Source organism: Mycteria americana, chromosome 19 (genome assembly GCF_035582795.1).
Source record: "Mycteria americana isolate JAX WOST 10 ecotype Jacksonville Zoo and Gardens chromosome 19, USCA_MyAme_1.0, whole genome shotgun sequence".
Classification (NCBI taxonomy): Eukaryota; Metazoa; Chordata; class Aves; order Ciconiiformes; family Ciconiidae; genus Mycteria; species Mycteria americana.
Genome location: NC_134383.1, coordinates 3,868,303 through 3,893,329, shown reverse-complemented (window position 1 = coordinate 3,893,329; position 25,027 = coordinate 3,868,303). Strand labels below are relative to the sequence as shown.

The window sequence follows — 25,027 nt, the reverse complement described above, 5'->3', positions numbered from 1 at the left end:
AGAGCAGCTAATTCACTTACTCGAGCAATCAGCTCCCCGACCATCCCTGTCCACGTGCCGTTTGCCTCAGGGACTCCATACACACCATCGCCGACAAGGTGGATCTTATAGTTGAAACGCAGGATCTCTGCCAGCTCCTTCAGCATGTCCACGCAGAAGCCCTCGTAGCGGTCATTGCCTTCCAGCTCCTGATGGTTCCACTTCAGCATTAAGTAAGGGTTTTCCTGCATTGAAACTGGGCAGCTGTCATTCCCATCTTAGCCGAGGCATCCCACCAGCACGGCGCCGAGCACGGGGCAGAGAGGGCAGTGGGCTCCCTGGCAGCACTGGGATGGCAGAAGCTCTGATAAGGGGCACCCAAGCCAACCTCCCGTCCCGATATATCCCTCTCGACCAGGGTGTAAGAGATACGGAAAGCTGGTTTGATCACTTGGAAACCCAAAGTGGTGTAAAGCTAGCAGAGCTGTTTCTGCACTGGTATTCATTGGCCCCTGCTGTGTCAGGGATGCGCTGGAGGTGCAGCAGATAAATCCTACTTTAGGATATGAAGCAGAGCTAAGGGATCATGCTTTGGGGGCTGTTTCCAACTGGCATATGCCAGAGCAGCCCAGTGACTGCTCCGAGTTATGGCAAGACACTAGATCCCAGCTTCTCTTGGCATATAGCCACTTTCACAGTTTGCCCCATTTTCAACAAACTTTATGGGCCATGAGGAGATAGTGCCCAGAGTTCTTCAGGATTTTGAGTGTCTTAAGGAAGGAGCAGAGGCACTGGAAAAAATCATGGGACAGGCAGCACCTGGAAGGGGAATTTGTTGAATAAGGACAGTGGTGCCTGTAGATGTGAAGTCTTAGTTCATAACAGTTGTACCCATCTTGGCCAATTTCAGTAATTTTATGGGTAGAAGGGTCAACTGTCCCTTCCAACTTACCAGCTGTATGCAAAACAAGAACATCATTCAGAGATGAATGTAAAATGGCAACTTATCCCCATCCCAACCCTCTCCCCAGCTGCTTCTGAACTCATCAAATATCATTTCCATATGAAACATCAACTTGAGTTTAATTACACTGTCATGAATTGTCCTCAGTGCTGTAATTAGAGATTTGATCGTCTGTTCTTTATGAAATCAGTGTGCGATGCTGCATGCTGGGGGCCGAGGGGGGTAGGAAGAGGGAATAATATTCTAGCTGATTGACACCCCTAAGCGTTGGGCTGGCAAAGAGCTAATGGGAACTGTAGGTGACCCCCTCACTTACCAGGATGGTGGTGACAATGAGCGTGGTGTTGAACAGACTGTCTGATATGTTGGAGGAGAAGATCCTGTTGTCCATGCTGAGTCCTTCAGAAACATGCCAGTGGCCGATCTGGAGAGATAAACAGCACAATAAGGGAATTTACAGGGCAAATTACTGTACGCACCCGCCATATGGCTCCAGTGACTGACAACCATCAAGCTGGCCCTGGAAGAGGTGTTTATGAATGCTCCATTACCTTTACAATGCACCCCCCCAATGGGCCAGCAGAGAGATTAACCCGCTGGTGCACAGCCCCGGCACACCCCCACCGGCACGACAACGCCAAAAACCTGTCCCTGCCCACGGCGGGCACTGCCTTCCCACACGTCCTCCCTGCAGCTGCGGCAAAGCCCCGCACCAGGAGAGAGCTGTGCGGCGGGCAGCTGCCCGGGGCTCGCGGTGGCCAAGCAGCCTTCTGCTTTGTCCCCAAATGCCACCAAGACGGGTCCATCTTACCCAGCAGCCCCCACGCAGCCAAATCTGCAAGCTCGTCTCTCCCAGCACGGTGCGGCTGGGGGCCTCTCCGTCCCTCACACTAAGGCATGGCAGCTAGGTCATGGCCGCAGGACAAAGACTTGGGCATCGCGCTCAGCCTGGTGCATTTTGGTGGACCCCTTCACCTCCTCCCTTCTCTGGAGGTCAACTCCTAAAGGGGACGGGGCACAGAGGCGCTTCATGGGAGGCTGCCAGAAAGGCAGTGCTATAGCCGGGCTTTGGCTGGGCTGCACCGTCCCGCAGCGAGACCCAACCACCAGCACGCACTGCGGGGTCAGTGCTGCACCCAGGTTTGATGACACCGAGCTCTTCACACGGGCGCCATGTGTTGCAGACACAGCTCGGAAGAGCTTCAGGAAGTGCTGAAGTCTCATGATTTCACAGTGAAAGCCCAGAAATGGGGAGAGGGGGTTCCTGTCTCCAACTCCTGTCCTGCCTTACGCTGTGTCTGCAACTTTGAACAAAGGTTTCACCTGCCTGAAAGCAAGCAAAACCTCCTGCTGTCCTCCTGTGAGTGTCACTGTCGTGAGTTAAAGGCTGGTATTGGCCACAGTGAGTTCCTCGGAGGGAAATGCCACTTCACGGGGAGTATCACAGCATCGCAGCTTCCCTTGCACTCACCAGAGCAGCAGCACTGATGTGGGGCAGATGCCTTCCAGCCCTGACCAGCAGCTCCACCTTGGCAGCAGGCGGTGAAACGAAGCCACGTTCTCAGCGGTGCTGTACTGTGACTCATCTCCTCTATCTGCTCTAACGGGTGCCAACTACTACAATTAAGTACTTCCAAACCCTTTGATTCAGGCTCATCACACCCAACAGCTCCACGGACAGCCTAATACACCCATCCAAGCATCAGTGTCGCTGCAGAAAACCTAATTCCCGCCACCGGTGGCGGGGACCAGTCCCCCTGCGCTTGGGAAGACATCGTGACTCAGCTGTGACGCAATGCAACCAGCCGCTGCCTTCAGCCAAGGGGAGGAATATTCAACAAAACCTAATTTTAACTTCAACAGCCTAATCTCCCTCCCTCAGAGCTCTGGGCAGGGAGATCAGCACCTCCAGCAGCTCAATCAGAACATGCAAATTAGGCTCTCACTCTCTTACGCTCCCTAAAAGAGTCTGTTTTTTCTCATGGATAGTCTGGCGGCTGAGGGAGGCCAGCTCCCTCCGAGACCCCTTCTCTCTCCTTTTTCTCCTGCAAAACCTCTCTGCCCCCATCAGGTCCCAGCCCTCTGCGTGCTGGGTTGCTGGCCACAGCCTAAGTCCTCTGACGCCACTGAAGCGAGCTGCTGCGACCCTACGAGGTAGTGGGTGACCCCAACATGCAGGGGTGTCTTCACGGCTCTTCTGTAGCCACGGTGCCAGAGAAAATCCGGTCCGAGTTCCCTCACACTGACACGAGCAGTACTCGGTACTGGTGAGGCCGCACCTCGAATGCTGTGTTCAGTGTTGGGCCCCTCACCACAAGAGAGACATTGAGGGGCTGGAGCGTGTCCAGAGAAGGGCAACGGAGCTGGGGAAGGGTCTGGAGCACAAGGCTGATGGGGAGCGGCTGAGGGACCTGGGGTTGTTCAGCCTGGAGAAAAGCAGGCTGAGGGGAGACCTCATCGCTCTCTGCAACTGCCTGAAAGGAGGCTGTAGAGAGGTGGGGTCGGTCTCTTCTCCCAGGTAACAAGTGATAGGACAAGAGGAAATGGCCTCAAGTTGCGCCAGGGGAGGTTTAGACTGGATATTAGGAAATTTTACTTCACCAAGAGGGTTATCAAGCACTGGAACAGGCTGCCCAGGGAAGTGGTGGAGTCGCCATCCCTGGAGGTATTTAAAGGACGTTTGGATGAGGTGCTTAGGGACATGGTATAGTGGTGGGCTTGGTAGTGTTAGGCTTATGGTTGGACTCGATGATCTTAAAGGTCTTTTCCAACCTATAGGATTCTGTGATTCTGAGCAGTCTCGGGCGCTGTCGGGCTAAGGCAGGTTATCCTTTCACTGTGCCACAGCTGTCAGGGTGGTAGGAAAAAATCAATTTCTCTTCCATCAAAGAGTAATCTCATTATGTTCAAAGAGGTGGGTGGAAGGCAACACAGAGCTACACAGGGCCAGGTGGGTGCACTGCCATGGAAATGAATGGGAGGCACGCTGATTTACACCACCTCAGGACGGACTCCATGCACTCAGTCGCTTTTCTTGGTGGTGCTTTGCCTCTGGCATGACTGAAGGCTCGAGGACTTCAGAGTCACTTCCCAGCTCGTGCATCCGAGTCAAACGCAACCTGAAACTGCAGCCATGCTGCTACACTGTCGGCAGACTGAATTGCTCTGGGCATCGAGGAAAGGGCCAAGTGCTTTCTTCTCCTGGCTGTCGGTGCAAATCCAGCCCAAGCACCTGACAAGCCATTACAAAAGTGGCCATCTGCAAGGAGTCCCAAATCCAGTCTGCTCATCGCTAGGCACAAGGAGCAGTGGGAAGCGCACACAGGACAGCTTGCGCTCGACGGCTCCGCAGAAGGAAAGCAGGCAGGGAAAGCAACGGACAGTCACGTGCGTGTCTGCTCTCCTCCCTGGCTGGAGCCGAGGCACCGGGATGCAGCAGTGCAGGCAGAGCCAGCTGAGTCCCTGGGGGGGCTTGTTTACTCTGCGGATAACACAACAGAGATTATTCCTCTGAGCTGTCAGCCCAGCCCCTTCTCCAACATTAGCAACGCTCTGCTAGAAGCACCTGCCATGGCAAGGACCTCTGAATGCGCTGGAAGCATGAACTCTTGGAGGCTCCCCACCAACAAGGGAGGCACTGGGGGGTTGTTAGCCTCCCCTGACAGGCGGGGAGATGGAGGCTCAGTGATGGCGTGTCGGAGCAGGCTGGGAGCAGACCTTGGGCATCCCGTTCTCTTGACAGCTCGTTGTGGCTTAACTACCATCAAGCTCGTAGCATCACAGTGACACTGTAGTGCAGGACTCATCTCTGGGAACAACGGTCCCAAATTGGGAGATTTACCATGTACTTCATGGACAGGGAGTCCTTGAAGCACAGCTTTAACTGGCCTGCGCAGGGTCTGCATCAGTGTGACGGGACGGATTTATCCTGGCTGTGCTCCTCAGCGCTGCACGAAGGTGCTTGCCTCTTGCTGCGATTGCTAAACAACACACCCTCTGCAGCAATTGCCTCTCTGAGCGAGTGATCAGTCATAAACATTGCCTAATTTTTTTTCTCCCAGATTTCACAACCAGAGATTAGTGACAGATTAACTTTAATTTTAACAGCCCTCACTGTTCTCAAATTTGTCCCTCCCCTGCTGGCATACTGAGACTAATTGACTGCCTCCTCCTCTGACAGCGCAGTGGGTTTGACCTTGCTTTTAACACAGCACCAAAGCCAAACACTCCCGTGTGCCGGGGTACTTCCACCCCATCCTGGCTCGTTCCAGCTCACCACTGTCCCCCTCACAGTATGATAAAGCCACTAATTGACTCCTCACGCTGTTCACTGTTGCTGAAGTGTAATGTGTCAGAAGATGTCTGGGATCCTCAGATCTCTCCCTCTCTTGCAAGATGGATGTCAAGGTGATTTTAATCGTTTCTATCTACGTATAAAGAGCCTCCGAAAAACAGAAAACATATTCATCTGCAAAATGTGTTAGAAAACAATCAAATGCTCTACACGTACGTGGATAAGATGATCTTGTTGTTAAGGCTCTGGACTAGGACTTAAAGAGTTTTTAGGACTCAGGATTTTTTAGTAGCAGATATGATTGGTCTGTATAAATACACCAGGTGGAGGAGGTCCGTAGCAAAGAGGTAGAACTGCTTTTGAAGCTAAAATGATAGCGTTGGCACAAAAATAAATAGATATAAACCAGCCAGAAATAAACAGGCTGAAAATTAGAAGAGGGTTTCTAATGATCAGAGGAGCTGAAGTGATGGCATACCTTTCCCACAGCAGCAGCGAGGGCAACACAACCACCTGGAGCTCGATACCTTTGCAAAAGGGATCGTCCACCCTCGTGGCAGGTGACAGCCCGTGGCCTGGATGGAGAAAGTTCCCTCCACGTCCTCATGCTGTGTGGTCCCACTGCAGACCCCCATGGTGTCACCTCTGCACCTCCCTGCGCTCAGCCCCTCTGCCTCTGCCGCCGGGAGAGCCAGCCCCGCTCTGCCCATCCCTCCTGCAAGCGTCTCGAGGCAGGAGGTCTGCCTTGTTATACGTCCTCCGCCTAGGCAGGGAGCAAACGCACAGCTTCAGCGCGAACCAGCCCAAAGAGCTTCAAGCCTGGAATAAGCAAGGAAGTGCCGTTGCTCGTGACACTGCCCCGTCCCCACAGGCAGGCAAGGGCCCTCAAATTAGCTGCTCTGCAAAAGGCGTTATTTGGATCGGTGACACTTAAAGATTTCACATCTCCAAAGAAAATCACCAGCGGCTAACGCGATGCAAGCGGGGCATTCCCAGTTCGCTCCTTCAATCCTTCAGCTCCTCCGTTCAGACGCAGCCGCGTTAACGATGCCTGGGCTTTCAAGCTCCTTGTGACGCGAGATGACAAAATACCACTCAAGCTAATGATTTTAATGAAGTCTTCTGCTCAGTGCCCTGCAGGCCCGAAAGGCAGCTGATGGCAGGGAGAGATGACACGGCAAGACCTCTCCATAAGCTTCAAAGGCACCACGGGTACTTACCACCCCCACTCCCCAGCTAAAATTTAAGGTAAAGCCAGCCCTGAATACAGGTGTCTTAAAAGAGGCAGGAGACTGCCACCGCAACAAACCCAGATACCTTCTGGGCGCTGAGTAGCAAGCACTGTCCTACAGATTGCATTCATCACCTCACCTTCCTCCATGTCCCCAGGAAAAGGAAGGAGTACAAAATGCTATCGTCTCTCATCAAGTCTGCATTTGGAGAGCCTTGTCAGCAGTAACGGGAAAGAGACTGTGCCAGGAGGAGAAACAATTAAGTAGGTACTTGGAACGTGGTGCCTTCGTTGGCCCGAAGCGGAGGGAATTCAGGGGCATCTGGGGAGGGAAAGGGAATAAAACAAACAAAGGAAAGCCCTCAGAGGACACTGCACGGGTCTGCCATGTGGCTGGCACTCCTGAAGGACACTGCTGCAAGACTGACGCCCGCAAGGCAAGCAGGCAAAAGCTTCCTCCACAGAAGTTAGCGTGGGACACAGGGAACACCAACTATTAAAACCTGTACAACCACGAGACACGCACACAGGCCACCCGAGGCCAGGCAGCAACCCCTGCGATCCCCTTCCTCCCCAGACGTCCCCTTCAGACAACATGACTGGCACCCGGCACAGCCCAGGCAGGACCTGGCGGTGGCACACAGGGGGCAAAAGACATTCAGCTCTTGGCAGGATCTGTCCCTGAACTCTTGCTGGGGGTAACGGCTAAAGAGGAACAAGCCCCATCGAGACTGATTAGCTGCTTCTAAGTTAAAAAGGTTTGATGTGGCGGGGATTGCGGAGGGTCTCAGAGCTATCGGCTGGTAACTCATCTGTATCTCATCAACATACCAATTAGACACCCGTCACTTCCACCGCTCTGTCTCAGGACACCAGCAGAGCCTTGAGCTAAACGGCGACTAATCAGCCACACCTAGGACCGGGCAAGAGCAAGGGGTCACAGGCAGAGCTGGGGACAACGTGCCCACAGCAGGGCTCCAGCCCCGCAGCGGCTTCCCCTGCCTCTGCTCTGCACGCTTGCCTTCCCTGGGGCCGTATCAATCACAGCCCCTCTTCCTTCCCTTCTCCTGTTAAGCTGCCAAACCTTAGCTCTTGGTTCACTGCAAATCACTATGCTGAAACCGGAGGGGTGTGCTGCAATGTTTTTTTAAAGGGGCAAAGAAAGGGGAAAAAAGAAAAAGATGACATTTACAAACTCAGTCCTTGTCAGATCTATGGATCACCGACACATTAATGAGTCTGTGCTTTATCTCACATCCTATGAACAGAGAGCAGCTCTCATATGGCTGGGGAAAAATTTCCACTAGTTAAGCTAAATCAGGAAAAGACACGTTTGGTGCGTTACATAAATGTATTAAAAATTGGATGTCAAAAAGCCTTGCCTCTCCTTGCCCAAAAGCAACAGCAAGTTAGAAAATCTAAGTGTCTCTAATTTGTTTGCTGGCTGGATCAGCTTCCAAAGTCAGAGAATTCTCTATCAAAGCTGATGAGCTGGAAGTCCCAGTGGCTTTGATAGATGGAAGGAGAGAGAGGGGGAGAGAGAAGGAGAAAGAGGGAAAGAGAGAAAGAGAGAAATGGGCAGCGAGTGTGAGCTTGATTAAAAATAAGGCGGGAACAGGAGTGTTTCAAACAAGAGCCTGAGCAAATGAGTTAATATAACCCTTGGGAATAAGATTGTCTCCAGGATGCGAATGTCTGTTCCTTATCCCATCCCCTCACGGTGGGTTTAATTAAATGATTTCTAATGACTTATTTGGTCATTTTTATTACAAGAAGCTGGGTTGGCGAGAAGAAAATAACCATCTATGGCAGAGCAGAGTGGCCTTTGGTTTCCCTTTGCAGTGACCGAGAGGGGCGGGCAGGACCAGGCAGGACCCTGCCCAGGTTTCACAGCTCTGCCCAGGGATGCCCTTCCCAGCCGGGCACCTCACGAGAAACTCTTGTGTTTCTCGTGTTTCTCAAACAGCCTGTGAAGGGCCCTGACACCCCTCCGGGCGCTGCTATCAGTCAGGCAGGACCCCTGAGAGGGGGCTGCCTGAGAAGGGGAGCGCAGACGGCGGAAAGGCTGCCGCAGGCACAGGGAGCAGTTTTATTAAGACCAGCTCCTCCCTGGTGGGTTTCTGACAAGAGAGGGCTCGCAGTCCCCACAGGCTCTCAGCAGGCAGCTGCGCACACCGAGGGACTGCCCCGTCCTTCCAGCACCTTGGTACTGCCGCTGGAAGTGATTTATCACCACCGCGCTCTGATGGGAAATTTGAAAAGCTTAGTCCCAGCGCAGCTTTCCTGGGTACCTCTGAAACATGAAGCTGCTTATTTACCGAGCTGTTGCATGCAACAGGTCAAAAAAGGTTTTCTCCCGTCAGAGCGGGTTTGTGGAGAAGAGCTGAGACTTTTGTCTCAGGGCAGATTAGGCTGCAGTCAGAGCTCTCTGCGGAGCTCTGGGAGAAGCACTGCTCCAAGAGAACCTGTGCGTTTAATGTGAACTCCCTGCCACATTTAAACGCATCAAAAACACAGCTGTCGTAGTGCGGTTTACAGCATTTGCTTCCTTTGCTCCAGCTGAATGCATGCTCTTATTAATGCAGATGTGCTTGGATCTGTCACTTTTGCTCAGAGTATGATGGGTTTGGGAAATGATTAAAAGGGCATTGGTGCTATGAGAGATCTTACTGTGGGGAAAATGCCATCCTGATTCCCCGCTCACTCAGCTAAAGGCAGCATCAAAGCTGAGCTGTCACTTGACAGGTAAGAACTGGCAGGCAACATCCTTGCCGAGGCTAAAATTCACTGCTGCCAGACCAGGAGAGATTTCCTAATGCCAAAATGCTCTGCTGGTGTGTGGCAAGGTACAATGGCTTTTGTTCTCTGCTAGCGTCTAGGAGAAGTGGCAATCTCCGAGAAAAGGGCAGGTGTAGAGCTGTCAGCAGGGAAATAAGACAGATGAAAACCCTTTTTCTGGGACTTCCACTTTTTTCACGAAGGAGGTTTGGATTTACGAGTAAAACCCTAATTCCTTGGGCTTGTGTCACATAATCTCACCAGTTTGGTATCTGTGGCCCCACAGAGTTATCCTTAACCTTAGCTGAATCCAGAAAACACCCCTTGGACAGAAAGAGGGTAAACAAGCAGAGAAAGGACCAATGCTGTGAGGAATCTGCAAGCACCGAGACAAAAAGCAAACGAGAGTCTGAGCTAAGCGAACCCATTACAGAGGAACACACACCAGAAACCGAGAGGTAAATTACCCTGTACTTCCTCCCACACGCCACGCTGGGGAGAGACGGTGGGGAGCTCCTGGCATGGGATTTCTCCCTTCGTTTTCCCTTCCAGAAGCAGTCGTTTGGAAAGGATCATAGTACCCTTTTTTGCCCATTTCATGGGAAATGATGCCATTTTTCCCCATCCAAATAATTTTGAGTACACGTGTCTCCACAGGCTTAAGAACAAAAGGATCTTGAGTGTGAGCTTGTATCTAGCACACACTTTATGCCCTGCATTATCTCCTGCGCAGGAGGGTTACTGTGACAGGACAGATATTGGCTTTAACATCACCACCTCAGGGGCCTGAGACATTAAGACAAATCTGAATTATCTCAAGACACGTTCTTGATGAAGTGAAACACGGTGTGTTTGCCAGCCCAGGCCCAGTGAGAGCTACTGTGACACCCATGCTGCGCTTGTGGCTTGCTGAACACCTCCTCTTGCAAGAAGGGGTGTCTGCAACCCCCTTTGCCCCGCAGCAGCAGCCTGAGCCGAGCCCTCGCCAGGCTACGCACAGACGGTCCCTGGGCACCCTCCCCCGGGCAGCACGGCTGCTCTTACCTGCCGGAAGCCGTTGCGCGTGTGCTGCAGGATTTTCAGGGCGTAGTTGGACCGCTGACCTTTGCTGTTGAATTCGATGTGGCCGGTGAGACCTTCCAATTCTACCTGTCCAAGAGAGAATCAGTTACAGCGCCCATCGAGGCGGCTCACCCCATGCCTGCAGCAGAGCACACCGGCCATCCGCCCTCCCAGCGGCAACAGCAATGCAATCCTCATGTCTCAATCCGAAGTGCTTTCGGAGTCTGGCTAGGGTAGCACTGAGAGACGTGGAGGGGAGCAGGAGAATCAGCAGCGCGAGGTGCAGGGCTCCCCAAATTTCTTTGCACCAGCTGCTTTGGAACAATCCCCTCTGCAGCCCCTCGCCACCTCCCTCCATCCCAAGGCTAACGCTGCGCTTTTCGCCGTATCACACCGAATCACTAGCTGGGGATTCCTCCACAAACCATTACATGCTGTTTCACTGCATCAGGCCGGCATTGAACACAAGAGCATGTTGCAACGGAGCCAGGATGAGTCTCTAGCCTCACTGTGCAGATTAACCACTGCTCACTTGCTGCTGGAGCACCTCTTCAGGAACAAGGGCAAGCTACTGGGCCTCCTCGTAGCAGAGCCAAGGGAAGCTGGAGTTCTGCTGTCTCTGACTACGGGTGAGATTTAAAGCAGGGTTCACATGCGTGGACCAAAGTGGCACAAGGTTCAGGTTCAGCTGAGCCTTCCTTTGCGGGGAAAAAAGAAATCTCATGACGTTTCACTTGCACTCCAAACAGACTCAGAAAACATGCTGCTTCTGTATGGTCAAGCTCAGCTCGGAGGAATCACATTGACAAACTCCAACTGTTTCACAAGGCTGAAATTTCAGGATCTGTTCTTGTGCCAGAACTAGGCTTGACTGGTTCCAGCAACCACACTTTTGGGTTCAAAGAAGCCCAAAGCCCTTCACAGGGAAACTCACCTCTTGCCACTGAGCTCTAAGCGATTGTATTACATGACCTTGTATCAACTCAAGTTCACTCAAAACAGAGCTCAAATCACTTAGAAACATTCATACTTAAAAAAAAAATATCATTGAATTCCAGTTTTTCTGCAGCAAAGCCTGAAAAATGGAGAGTTTCATGTCGTTCCACGGCCAGTGACAAACCAGCCCTCAGATCTCCTCTCTTTTGATTCCCAGTGCCACCTTCAAACAGACTGACACTGTGCTTGAGAACTGTGCCAGCACCTCAGACGTGCACATACACATCTTTTGCTTCCGGCAGTGACGAGCATTAGCTCCTAACACACCAGCAAACTTCAGTCCCTTCTCACCATTCTCAGGTAGTTCATCAGGCTGGTGCCGTGCTGCCAGATCTGGGCAGACCCACAGGACAGGGGCTTCACGCCAATCTCCTGGCTCCGGTTCAGCTCCTGCACGGCAGTCACCACAGCATACACAGCATCAAACAGCAGGGCAGAAGAGAGCTGTGGGGAAACGGAAGAAAAAAATTGAGACGGGAAGACAAAAATCGAGCCTCCTGCTGCACTTTCAGGACCTTGCAGCAAGCAGGAGAGTGCTCTACCCACAGCCTCACTGGGGATCAGAAAGGAGCAAAATCCTCGGCCTCCTCCCTGCAGACAGCAAGCCCTGCTTGCCCACCATTCTGCTCCAGCAATACCCTGCACCCTGTCTGCACCCATCCGAGGACAGGGAGACAAAAGCAATAGTATCCCTGAACTGCTGTGCCTGTGTAGGCATCACTGGGGTAAGTGTAATCCCTTTGCCAGCCCCAGTCCCACTCCCAGTCCGTTACGTGTCTCCTTCTCTTCTTGCTTGCTTCCTTACCCTTTATGTCTCTGCTTGCTTGTTCCTCAGGGTTTCTAACCCTTTCTAATCAAGCTGTGGGTCTTTGGTGCTTTGGTGACCCCTGATTAATCTGTTGGCCAGGGGGAACACTCCTGAGAGCATCAGCTGGGCAGAGTAAAGATCCTGTGCCTGCACCCCCAGAAGGCCAGATGACTGTGTTGCTTCAGCCTTCATTAGGCACCAGAGAGTCCTTCTTCAACCACTGCTATGAGAGGCAGATTCACAAGAAAAGAGGTTTTGCTAGATCTGCTTCTCAAACAACTAAGTCTTGGCTTTCAGAGCCATAGAGATCATCTAGTCCCTTGCTACAGCCTCCACTTTCCTGCTGGATGCTACCTGCTGTGTAATGGCATTGCTGAAGCAATGTCCAGAATCACAGAGCTCGTCCCCTCTCCTTCTCATCTTTGCTTTGTTTGCCTTTAATCGGATTTCTTTGCCCATCAAGCCTCACAAACCGTGTTTTTCGCCCATGCACAACCATTTCAATGTTTTTGATCTAGTTAATAATCAGCCATTTGCTCTCTTGTGTTCACTGTTGTGACTAAGATTTCACTTTTAATTATTGTCACCTCCTGACTCTGCTGGAATTAAGCCGTTGCAGCTCATTACTATCAAGGCTACATTTTCCTCATGGCTACTTCTGAGAGCATCCTCTTACCATCCCGGCTCCTGGCAACAGGTTCAGTCTCTAGCCTGGGGCTCCTTTCCCCCACCTTACTCTGTGACTTACGGCACTTCAGCAGTATCCACATCCCCTATTCCTCCCAAAGCCCCATTAGGCTTATTCATTTCTGCCAGTGGCCCTGCAGGGACAATCTTGCCCAGTTCAATCACCTCAACAAACCTTTGGCTTCAACTGCATTACTAATTGGAACAGAGTAAGCCAGACTTAACCCTGCTTGATCTTACTCAGGTCAGTGGTAAGACCTCATTGACCACAATGGCCCAGGATTAGGCAGTTAACAAGCAGCACAAAACCTTAAAACGTACAAGTTGGCATGAGTTCAAACGCATGATTCCAGCCTAATGCTAGCAAAACCCCAAACACCAATCTAACAGCACCAGTAATCCCTTACTTTTCCAACCCTGGTACAGACTCACATTTGCTCCGTTGCATTCCTCCTGCACGTACCTGTTTAATCCATCTTACACAAATAGCATCCGGGGACTCTCCAGTGAGCACTGAACAACTTAACTGGCATCTGTCATGTTAAGCTGACCCTTCTCCCATGCAACGGCCAGCACCTTTGCTCATATATGTTGAGAGCTTTCTGCTAATAATGAGGAGTGACTGGCTCCAGAGCTATGAAGTTTTATTACAGCTATTTTTGCAGGAGGTAAACTGTAACGCCAGAGGAGCTGAGCGGTCTGAGGACACACAAGGAATTGGTGGCAGAGTGGGAACAGAAACCAGGCATCCTGTTTCCTGTCCTGCCTCAGCTATGGGATACCACAGTTCTCTTTGCAACAGCAGCAAGCCTCTCTCCTGCACTTCTTCCCTTCTGTTCGGGGGTAAGTCTGCTACAATTTTTTGCTTAGTATTCACATCTGACCTAAACATTCCCTTCCTGGGAAGCATTTTCCAGAGCTTCTTAAGGGAGCTCGTATATCTTTCTCCCTACCTTTCTTTTTTACCTTCAGTACCTTTTTTACCAATAGGACCTCTCCAGCCTGTCCTGTCCTCAGCCCCTGTTCCATGAAGCTCTTTAGCATATACCTAATTTTAACTGTGGACTGAATCCCATTCAGGTTACAGGATACCATACACAATTAGCAAGTGCTTTCCTGAATCAGGAACTGTATTAATACGAGTTGGCCAAACGAAAATGTTACAAGAGCAAACGCAACCCCTGTGACCCCAAAGTTTCACCATCTCATACCAAATCAGAATATTGGCCCAGGATTTTTAATTGTCTCCTGTTGGGTTTTCATTTCCATTTTCCCTGAGCAGTTAATGATCTCTTATTAGCTGGTGAGCAAGAGACTTGTAGATCTTAGTGAAGCATTTGACATTATTGATTGGAATATTTTACTCCTTAGCCTCGAACCATTTGTTAGGATTTCTGGCAGCCCCCTTATGATTTCAAGCAATTTAGGGATTGGGGAGGGGGTTGTGATGCACAGGATCAAGTCCTCTTGGTAGGCAGTGGGAGTCCCTCCCATACTCTCAACATAACTCTTTCCTTTTTTAAAAAAAAATCACAACTTTCCTCAGAAGCACCGCATTTCCATTTCTGATCCTGCTTATCATTTATGCCAGCCATTCCCTGCCCCACTGGGCTCAAAGCTAGGCTCCTATGCCAGCCTCTCAATTTTGTGGGCCCTGGGGCACGGCACCTGGACACACGGGAGCCTGGCCACACAGCAACATGCAAGTAAACAGACCCATGCCCCTCCTTTTCAACACCTACCCTGATTCCCCTTCGGTATCTCTTGAGCAGCCACCAGGACTCAGACCGGAAGGTTCATGGCCTTCACTCTATTCCTTCCTCTGCTCCTCTGGTATCAAAACCCTCGAAGGCACTCCACACCTTCCTGTGGTCACTGGTGTGGGACCGTCCTGCTCCCCGCCACCTGCAGCGCCCCATCAGCAGCGCTGCCGCTCTCACCTCAACCCAATGCAGCATTTGCTCTCTTGCCCTACACCACCTACCCAATGGCCATCTCCCTCTGCCACCAGTCACTCCGTAACGCTAATAAATCATCTTCAACACAGCAAGGTAATTTGGGCTGCAGGCTCTGTGGAGGAAACCGTTCACGATTACATAGCATTGGAGTGCAGCAGCTCCTCTGGGTTCTTTGGTCTCTCTGGCTTTCGTAGGTAGGCAAGTGTCTTCTCACAAGGTTAACTGGGAGGGTGACCACAAGCCCACTGCTTCCAGCTATCTCCTGCAGCCCAGAACGTTCAGATGAGCACTGGGTCATTTTAGCGCATCCACTCCGCTTTCCTGCGGGCTCATGTAAGTTAGCGGTGCGGGAAGTGAAGCTGCTTGACTTTGCACTGGAACGGATGCAGAGCAGCGACGTGGTCTCTCGTGCCTTGGGGCCATAACCTTCAGCAGAGGAGTGGGGCGACAGCTGGAGGCAGCACCTTTTTAACTTCCTCTAGGCAGATTCAGCAAAGGGGATCTGTCACTGCTCTCATGTACATCGCCTCAACTTTCTTCATGTCGCCTATAAAATCTCTCACTGCTTTTATGTTCTCATTTTAAACCGCAGCTTTGTCACTCTGTCACAAAAAGCCAATTTGCCTGTTAACAAATTGATTCTCTTCCTTGCGTGCATCATCTGATTTGTGCAGATCCCTGTTGTTTTTGTATCATCGCTGCAATGTTAAGAGCTCCGTGACAGGCTGGATGTGAAAGGCTTGGTAAGCTCAGCGGTGGTCCTCCACTCGCAGGTTCATGGGTCGGGGGGGCCTTCCCTCTATCCCTAAAGCCTAATTCTTGACAATGAAAGTTGCTGATAAAAATTGCCACTTGACGGATACCTCATCAGAACAAGGCTCCAGAAAAGGGAGCAGATGGTGGCCCAGGCGGACAGGCGCGCTGCTCCGTTCCCCTTGGCACGCTGGTCAGCTGCACGAGGAAAGGCTGTACCCGAGGGCTAAGGAGGTGTTGCAGGGTACAAAACTGTGACGCAAAGCCCTGGGAACAACTCGCCAGCTAGAAAGGGTCAGGAAACAGATCCCCAGCCCTTGTGCACATCAGCTGGCAGGACCATTCCCAACAGTGTCTTTAAGACAACTAACGCTGTCTGATGCCCTGCGCCTCGGGAGCAGGGATGGTGCCCGAGCTCTACCTCGGTACGCTACAGCTCCTTGCTGGATGCAGCACACCTTCCTCCCAACACCACATCTACCCCTCTAGAAACTAACAGCAGGTTAAGCATGGCTGAGTGGAAGATCCCGCTTTATGTTTTATTTACAGAAATCTCCCACATAAAGGCCATGTTTAAAGGTAAACTGATCTCCAGGGAAATATGAACAGGTTTGGCTAGTCTGGGTTTTGCCATGTGGTTTTTTTTTCTTTTCTTCCTAAAATATTATCATCTGTATCTTTGCCCCCAAACATAACACAGAGAATTAAAACCATTAAAATCCTGTGAAATAGACTTTACAATCTGGATTTTACTCAATGACATAAACACTTAATTACAAACATCTGTTTTAGCCTAAATTCTAATTACCTAATCTAGCCATCTGTAATTTGAATGATTTTCTCTGATTTCCTTTCTTTGCAATGTGATTAATGAGAATGGCATTAGAGCAAGCAGCTCCCTCCTCCTTCCTCAGATGCTTTCTCAGCTCTAGCAAGAAAGCCCTGGGATTTTGCAGCTCACAGGAAACCTCCCTCCTGTCACTTCCAGCTGTTGAGCTTCCTTTTCTCTATTTAGTATGAGCTATCCCACGAGATATCTGCTTCCCAGGACTAAAAGGGGAAGTTCTTACACAGAGAGATGCTCTCTGGGAGATGAGACCTGCCAGATTTCCAACAGCAGAGACAGTGAATGGCAAAATGGTACTGGATTTCTCTTGCAGACACGGAAGAGGAAACACGTGCCCTGCCTGGGAATATTTCACTTCATCTCTGCTCTGTATCTTCACCACCCGCAGCAAGGCACTTTTCTCATCACCTGGGACATGGCATATTGGCAATGGGAGCCTGGCTACAAACGTAGAGTGAACCTTCGCATCATCAGAAAGAAATCGTCTTTTGGTTACAACTCTACACTAGGGTTCGGGAGAACTGAACCCATTTTCCAGTCGTGCTGTAGACTCCCTGACTCCGATGTAACGGGAAAAGTCACTTCCCTTCCATGCCTCAGTTTCCCATTTGTGCACCAGGACTAGCAGTCCCTCTTTTGAGCAGCTGACCACCACCTAGCACAAGGGGAGCTACCCAGCACGGCCAAGAGCAGCCGCACAGCAGCTGCCTGGCAAGCCACTGCAGCCCCCGGGAAGGTCCCCTAATGACAGCAGGGCTAGAGCGCTTTAGATGAGGGCGATGCAGCGTGGCCGAGCACCCTCCCTCTAGGCACGTCCTCGGGAGGAAGCCTGTTGTACGGCTGATTGTGCTTTATGAATGAATGAAAGGAGCATCCAGCTGGCTTAATATTACACTGATGGGTGGTGTAGGCTCAGGCTCACAAACCAAACAGCTCCGTTCAGGCCTGAACTCCTTCACTGTTTCAAAAAAACGTGCTGCAACGGGGCATACTCTTGCATCCTTTTACCTACAGATTTTGCTAGTTGTTCAAGACAACACAGGGTAAGAAGCGCAATGAGAACGCTTACTTCCTCATCGCACCTGCAACGCTCCTGTCCCTACTGTCTTCTGTTTGTACTATTAGAAGGAAATTTATTTTTAATGCCTGTGAACAGTCCCTGCAACTGTCATCCAAATAGGAAGCTTCCTGGTAGCAATCTATAGAGATTTAGTAGGGCAGACGGCAAGCTCACTGCAGCCGCCTCCACCCAGGAGGGCTGGGAGGAGGGAGAGCAGGATGGGCCCAGGCACGTACTAACCATGGCCTGAGCTCCATGTCAAGCCAATAGGATGTGGGCACAAAGGGCAGAAAGCTCCTTATTTTGCCTGCTTAAGATCACTGTGTGGTGATAATAAGGAGGTTTTCAGCAGTACACAGCTGCCTCAGCTTGTCAAGGGGACCCTGAGTTCATTAAAAATTATGCAAAGGGTTCCACTGATGGCATTTTCTCTCTGCCCTCCCCCAGCTCCAGCCGCGGCCCCCTGCATCCCTGATTTGGCAAATCTGCTTTGCAAACCTTCCCAGTTATGAAGAGTCCCTAGGGAAGATTTCGGTGCTGATCTGCACACTCATCGGGGAGACATTAGAGCACGCAACATCACCCAGCCCCTTGGCATCTGCCTAAGCCCAGCCCTTTCTCTGCTATTTGCATCCAGGCTCCCTCTTCCTCAAGCCATTTTCCTAGAGGTAAATACACAGGGACAAATTTCACAAGGGAGACACTGAATCAAGGCTGCATCATCCCCTGCACTCACATACTAAATATAATTCAAATTAAGATTAGGCTGGAATTTAAAGCTGTACAGCCATTCAAGTAGAGACAAGCCCTCTAAAGCTTTAAACCCTCATGGTTCCCCAAGGTCCCTTTGGCTCACCACAGGCTTTCAGGATTGCCTTAGTATTCTCCAGATCAGGAAGCTCCCCTGTAAATCACAGCTTGACACCCCAAGTCCTCTCCTACCTATTTAACTAAGGTGCTCTGTCTGGTTCATTCTTCCCGTTCCTGGACCACCATCTCCCCAAGACCGACAACCCTGAAAGCCAATCCAAGGTACAGCAGTACGACAGCAGCCTGGTGATGGCCAAGCTCTTTAGCACAGGGGTTACCTGGATTAAACAATTAGTCAATACCATGCACCCGTATATTTGAGACCAGAGTTTCTATCTCTGCATGGTCTTCACTCACACTGCATTGCCAGGATCTTCCCAGAACCAGCCTGCAGCTCTTTTCAAGAGGTTTTCCTGATGGACTTCTGACTCAGGGAGGTTGTGGACGATGGGAATGAATTTTACTTACTGCTGGCCCAGTAAAAGGAGCGTGATCGCAGTTCTCCTGCCAGGACTGGTTGAGGCTCTGGACAAACTCTTGGAAGAAAGCGTGAGACTGGTTGAAAATGGAAAATCCCAGGATGTTGACTCGGTCGTCCAGCAGGCTGTCCAGGCGCTGGAGGGAAAACTCCTAAAGTAGCCCGAAACAGAAAACGGGATTAGGGAAGAAAACAGGCACCAAAATCTTCAGAACCACTCAATACCATTGAAGAGAAGATGGGACCACACAGCTACAAGAACCTGCACGTGGAACCCACCACCTCCAAGTTGGGGCTGAAATCCACCCACCGGCCGGTAAGGAAGAGCCTGGGTGCTAACCATGGCTCGACTCAGCAGGCTGCCGGTCTCAGGCTTTTAATGAAGATACAGCGAAGTCCAGTACTTTATTGGGCAAGTTCCACAAAAAGACCAAAACCCCTCCAAAGCGGGTTCTGGGAACTTCTAATTTCTGAGCCGTGGTTTCTGCCAACCACACCTGAGTGTGGTGTTATTCTTTGCGGCTTAGAAACCAACTCTTCTGGCAGGAGGTTCCCTGTAACACAGAGGTTACAGCGGGGGCAGGGAGGTGGGTGATATTTTTCAGATGAAGCCAGTAACCTGCTATAACTGGCCAAAGAAGGTCAGCTCTGCTGTGGGAGGTCCGGAGCACAGAGCTCCTTAGCAGATTTACACTTCCCCAGCAACGCTCTCTCCAAGGCACTCCCAGAAACAGATCCCTGCCCTGAAAACACTGCTGTGCCCGGGGATCGCTACGGCCGAGAGCCCCGGATAGTGCAAGCACAGGGGCAATGGTTGTCCATCCAAACCCGGGGCAGGAGGGATCCCCAGGCCGCCAAGACCACCAGACTGTGGAGACCCATGTCTGGAGAGAAATTAATGTCCTTTCTTTACTATTTTTAATTTCCCCTGAGAGTGCTCTGAACTGGACCCCAGCCTGGGTGGCAAACATCATCTGCTGAGTGAAGCTGCTCTACCACCACCTTATCCAATTCAGTGATACAAAGTTTAAACTGTTAAAATTAAATCAGTTCCTCCCCACAGGGCAATCCTGCCCTGCTCCTTCGTGCCATCAGGTACCAGGAGGAGATGCCAGTCACAGGACATCCCAGTGTCCCTGTGGAGGGCGGGAAGGTGCTTTGACTGTGGGTTTTGGTGCGGGGCCCATCCTCTTGCATTTCTGAAGAGCAAAGCGGTAGGACGTATAAAAACGACTGTATAAAAGAAAAGTAAAAGCAAAAAGGGAGAGCTCTATTTTGCTACTCATGTGAATGGAAGCAGTTACACGACAAAGCCAGTTTCCTGGAGAAAAGTCCAGCCCTCCTTGTCCTATTAGAAGGAAATAATGGTGCCTTCCTCACTAATTTCTCTTTTGCTAATTGCTAAAATGGAGTGAGAAGGTGGGAGTAATAGTTTCAGAAACTGCTGGATACCCATTCTCTTCCATCACTAATACGAATGTCTTTTGGCTCTGTGGACTATGAGATCTCAGCGAGTCAAGTCATTTTTTATCTTTCCTGCGTATGCGTGCACGTAGGAACAATGTCTGTAAATCAGGAGTTACATGGAGTTACAAGACTATTCCAGCACGGCAAACTCCCACGAGAATGTGATCAGACACAGGATTAAGTGCATTTTGGACACAACCACATTAACGTTAGGTAACATGAAACTGCCTGTGAACTATTGATTCATTTGAATGATATTATCCTCCTGCCTCCCTGACAGGCTATCCATTTACCCACGGCGTCCTGTCAGCCCGCGCAATGAGGGCAGATGGCTAATGAGGACCTGGGCCCGAGGAGATCCTGGATGCAAGCAGAGCAGCAGGAGATATGTTCAGCCCCAGCAAAATACCACCTCCCCCCAGCCAGAGCCGGGAGGCAAATTGCACGGGGCACAACACGAGCAGCTGCCCGACTGCCCTCTTGGCTTTGGTATAGCAGAGGGAAAATGAGATGTTATGTACCAAAACAGCCACAGAGTCCAAGGCTTCGGTCTCAATGACTGCCCCAATCCCAAGGCAGCTGAAATGAGTGCCTTTATTTATTACGCCTTTTCTTCCCTGAAAACACTTCTAAGCTTTTGAGGTTGCTCAGGCCCTGGCGGGTTTGTTACACTCTACTCCTCAAATTAGCAATTCCAGGGTGAAGGAATGAGCCCCGCTGGTCTCAGTTCACATGGAGGAAACCGAGGCAGAGGCGCGATTTGCCCCGGTCACGTAGCAGTCGCGAGGCTGAGCCCACGAGCAGAGTCTCCTTGGACTGGCTGAGTGATGAGGTCAGTCCCGGCCCCCGGCTCGGCTCCCTGCGCAGCTTTTGGGATGGACCCTTGCCCACGTCAGCCCAATTTCCCTGGGGAAATTCCCACACCCCGTCAAGGAGGAAGGCAGCTGCTGGGGCTCACCGCCTGACAAAGCGACCGCAGGCAGACCCGGGCACGCTCCCCCCGGAGTCAACAATTTGCTCTGGTTCAAATGTTAACAGCAGCTTTTTCCTAGCTCCCATTAGTGGTGGCTGGTCATTGCAAGCTTCAGTCTTTTTCTGCAGCCAACGCTCTCCATATCTGTCTTTTCCTAGGCAAGCCTCCAGCTGCAGAAAACCCCATTTCTGTTGCTGTCATGCTCATAAAGCATCCACCTCTGTAATACACGGGGATGGCGTGGCCTGTACGCGACCCTTTCCCTGCCTTGCTCCCTGTCCCTTCCCTCCGCTCCAGCTCCAACCCTCTGCTTTTAAATGTTTTTCCATCAGACGTGCACAAGAGCATGCTGCGGGCCCAGGTCAGAAGCAAGTAAATGAGCCATGAGTGCCTATGCAATGAGATGGAGATAAACCATCCTTGGGGGTCACGCTTCATTTGCAATGGCATAAGAGAGATTTGGTAAGGTCAGGCTTGCTACGGAGGGCAAAGGGGTGAGAGCATCCGGATCCTTCAGTAGCTGCCGGCTCAGCTTCTGTCCCTATTTGTTTTTTTTTCTTTCCTACGTGGTCATTCGCCACGCTTGACATTTCCAAACCCAGGTTTTGCAAACACAAACTCATTTGCCACTCAAGGGCCGCACCACTCAGCTGATTCCCAAAGCCTGACGCCCCATCCGTCAGCCCTGCTCCTACCTCCTGCCCTGCCCTGCCCTGCCCAGCCTCTGACGCTGCCTGGCAAGAGGCGAGCGCAGTCAGGAAAAGGGGTGGAAAACCCTGCTCTTGGAGATGCTCTCAGATGGCTCCTCTCACCATGTGTTCGCATGCAAGTGTTAACACGTTCACCTTTTCAAAGATCAGACTGAGGTAGAGAAATACTGTTCATATTTGAGAAGCGAGACTCAGAGACGTGAATGGCTCTGTAGCGGGTGCACGGGGATTTGGTGTCAGATCCAAGGATTTCTCATTGAGACGTACTGAAACTGACTTTTGCCTAAGCTAGGAAAAATTTTAAACAGTCTGAGCACAACTATGGTATACATACCTGACCTTGCCTTGACTGCTAGACAAAGCTGGTGGGGCTAGCGCTTACACAGAATAGTTTCACAGCCTCGCCTCCTCTCCTCTCCTCTCCTCTCCTCTCCTCTCCTCTCCTCTCCTCTCCTCTCCTCTCCTCTCCTCTCCTCTCCTCTCCTCTCTTCATGTAGTTACTCTTCCTTAGCTGCAGTGCTGGCTGGTACTTTTGCAGGCTAGAAGATAGCTTTCCAACACCCTAAGAGCAAGGAGCCATTAGGAAAATAACTCACACCTGTCAGCAGATTCTGTTTAACGGGAGACTCCAAGCCCTGGTGCGCCTTGTGCTAGCCTCCTCCGTCTGCACAAATACAGTTTTGTAACCACATACTTTCAGGCAAGATCAAGGTACCTGGTGAACACAAGAGAGCGCGAATCAAAGAGATGGGTGCTAACAGCATCTCCCTCATTACCTCCTATTCCACTGCCAATGATTTTTTCCCCTCCTACGCTGGAACAATTGCAATAGTTGACCAGCACTTTGCCCTCTGTCTCAGTCCAGCTCCTTTATGCCAACCAGTGCAACCTGAGGCACAGAGAAGACCATCAAAAATCATGCCAAGGCTAATTTCAGGTACACCAATCCTGGCTGCCCAAATTCTTCCCCCTCTTTTGGTCTGGTTTTTAAAGCACCCACCAAAAGTCAATATTCTGTTTCATGAGATCTCAGAAAAAGTAGGCCCTGAGGGTCTGCAGCCAAAATTAATGAACTTTTACAGAGGAAAAATCCCCAGGCTTTGCTCAAATCACAGCAAATTCTGCAGCAGCACCAGGCAATTACAGTGTAGATTTTCTGACTTCTACTACAGGGCTGCAACCACTAAATATGTGCTGTTAAGTAACAACACTTAGCAATTCTATGGCACTCTATATTTTCAAAGTGCTAGGCGCACATTAGCTAATTGAATACAAAGGGGTTCCCTGGGAGACAGAACTGGAGGAGTTATTAGAGGATGAAGTCACTCTTGGGTTTCTGTGCTTCATGCGGCACTCGACCTGCATTCTCGCTTTACAGCAGCAGACAAAACCTATGGAGTGACCCGAACATTTAGATCATTGGGAGAACCTGGCTAATAAAAGCCACACAGCCAAGCTCTGTAATTCATGATTTTAAAGCCATGAGCTTGGATTTTCTGGCGTCGCTAGCTGTGAGTTACGATCGGGAGATTTACAGGCTATAGTCTCCATTCTATTAGGAACATAAACCCATAAGGTGCAAGCGTATTACTCAGTGCAAGTCTCTTGACTCGCACGTTCGGGTCGCGTGCCCGCCAATCCCGACCGGGACTCGGCACCCGCAAGCCCTCTCCCTCCTCAGCCCGCACCGGCGACGGGGCTCCCGCAACACACTGGTTGGTTTCTGATGGAAGTCCCCCTCCCGCCCTGCCCGTTTCACTCTGGCCCCGTAACACAACAGCGGCAACGCACTGCTCCTCACGTTGTCACAGCACAGTGCCGCGGTAACGTACAGAATCACTGCTGCCTTGCCCCGTGGGGACTCCTGCCAGGAAATTATTATGCCCAGAACACAGAGGAGGAAACTGAGGCGCAGAGCAAAAAACAGCAAGCAATTAAAAACCTGACAGCACAACTCAGCCTAAAAGAGAGGTGGATTAACAACGTGCCTTACAATGCAAAGCATCGAAGCCAGCATTCATATTTAAGCATATTTAATTAATGAAGTATCCTCGCAGATCTGCACCTAAGTGACCCACTCCCGGACTAAAGGAGACCTCACAAATGATGGCCAGGTCTTCCCTCACTACTGACCCCACTGCCACCGATCACACCCTCCCTCCCAAGTCGGGGAAGAGGCTGGAGACTTCTGCGTGGAAAGGGCCGGCCAAGCAGGGGATTATTAGTGTTGTAACAGGCTGCCTGATAACCAAATGGTTTTTAATGTTTTTTGGAGCTGTGAACCCTCGATGCTCCCCTGCACTGCCACGCTGCGGCCTCACTTCAGCAAGTGGCTCCTGGTGATTGCTCACCCCGCAGCAGCGAGACGGCCCGTTTGCTATTCAGCGCTCTGCATCAGCTGCTGAGCTCCTTCCAGCTTTATCGGTTTAGCTGGTGATATTGTTCTGCATCCCATTTGTGTGCGCAGAACCTCAATCCCCGACTCGATTCTTATCACATTTTTAATCACCTGGGAAGCAGGGAGACGGCGACCACTACCTGAACACTGGAGACAAGTATAAAGATGGGCTCGTTTCATTTTCAGTGACTCCCAAGACCTTCCCACACCCTGCTCAACCTCACCCCATCCCAAGCCTCTGGAAGGAAGAGGATTTGCTCAATTCAACCTACACTGACAGTAAGATGTCCCCCTCCCTCCCTCCTCTCTCTGGCTCTCACACACACATGGTGATCGTCCTCTCTTAATTACTGCAAGGACTTTATTGGATTTTTGGATCTGCTGATTAGCAGCCTCCAAAACACCCTCTGACGCTGTCATTGCCCAGTGCTCAGCAGGAGAAACTCCTGGTGCTGTAAGCTCAGCAAGCTGCACTGACCTCATTCCCCTCGGTCCCAGCCAAGGATCCGGCCCTCTGACGGCAGCGAAGGCTCATTTACACCAGGCACAGGCTCGCCGTGGGTCCAGAACACACTGTACTGTTCCTTCTCTGTTTTCATGTGGGATGGGAAGGAGAATACTGGGCCAAGGCTTCCATTTCTCTATTAAGCCTTCACTCTGGCAAAACTTCCATTTCAAGAGTATTTGGTGCTTAGAAAAGCTGTCACCCTCCAAACACTGACTTTCAGTTCCCATACTGAGATTGCCTGGCAGCTTTTTTGCAAGAGCCAAACC

General features: G+C 51.0%; 1 protein-coding gene across 2 annotated transcripts in view; it reads right to left on the bottom strand.

Annotated features, from left to right (window-relative positions):
* Positions 1–25,027, bottom strand: part of GRIK4 (glutamate ionotropic receptor kainate type subunit 4) — a 217,296-nt gene that overhangs the window by 31,352 nt on the left and 160,917 nt on the right. For both annotated transcript variants that reach the window (XM_075521256.1, XM_075521257.1), the window contains 5 exons: positions 18,696–18,857; positions 11,596–11,748; positions 10,291–10,395; positions 1,260–1,367; positions 21–224 (listed from right to left, as the gene is read on the bottom strand). In XM_075521256.1, the coding sequence (XP_075377371.1) occupies positions 21–224; positions 1,260–1,367; positions 10,291–10,395; positions 11,596–11,748; positions 18,696–18,857 (732 nt within the window). The remainder of the gene's footprint in view (positions 1–20; positions 225–1,259; positions 1,368–10,290; positions 10,396–11,595; positions 11,749–18,695; positions 18,858–25,027) is intronic.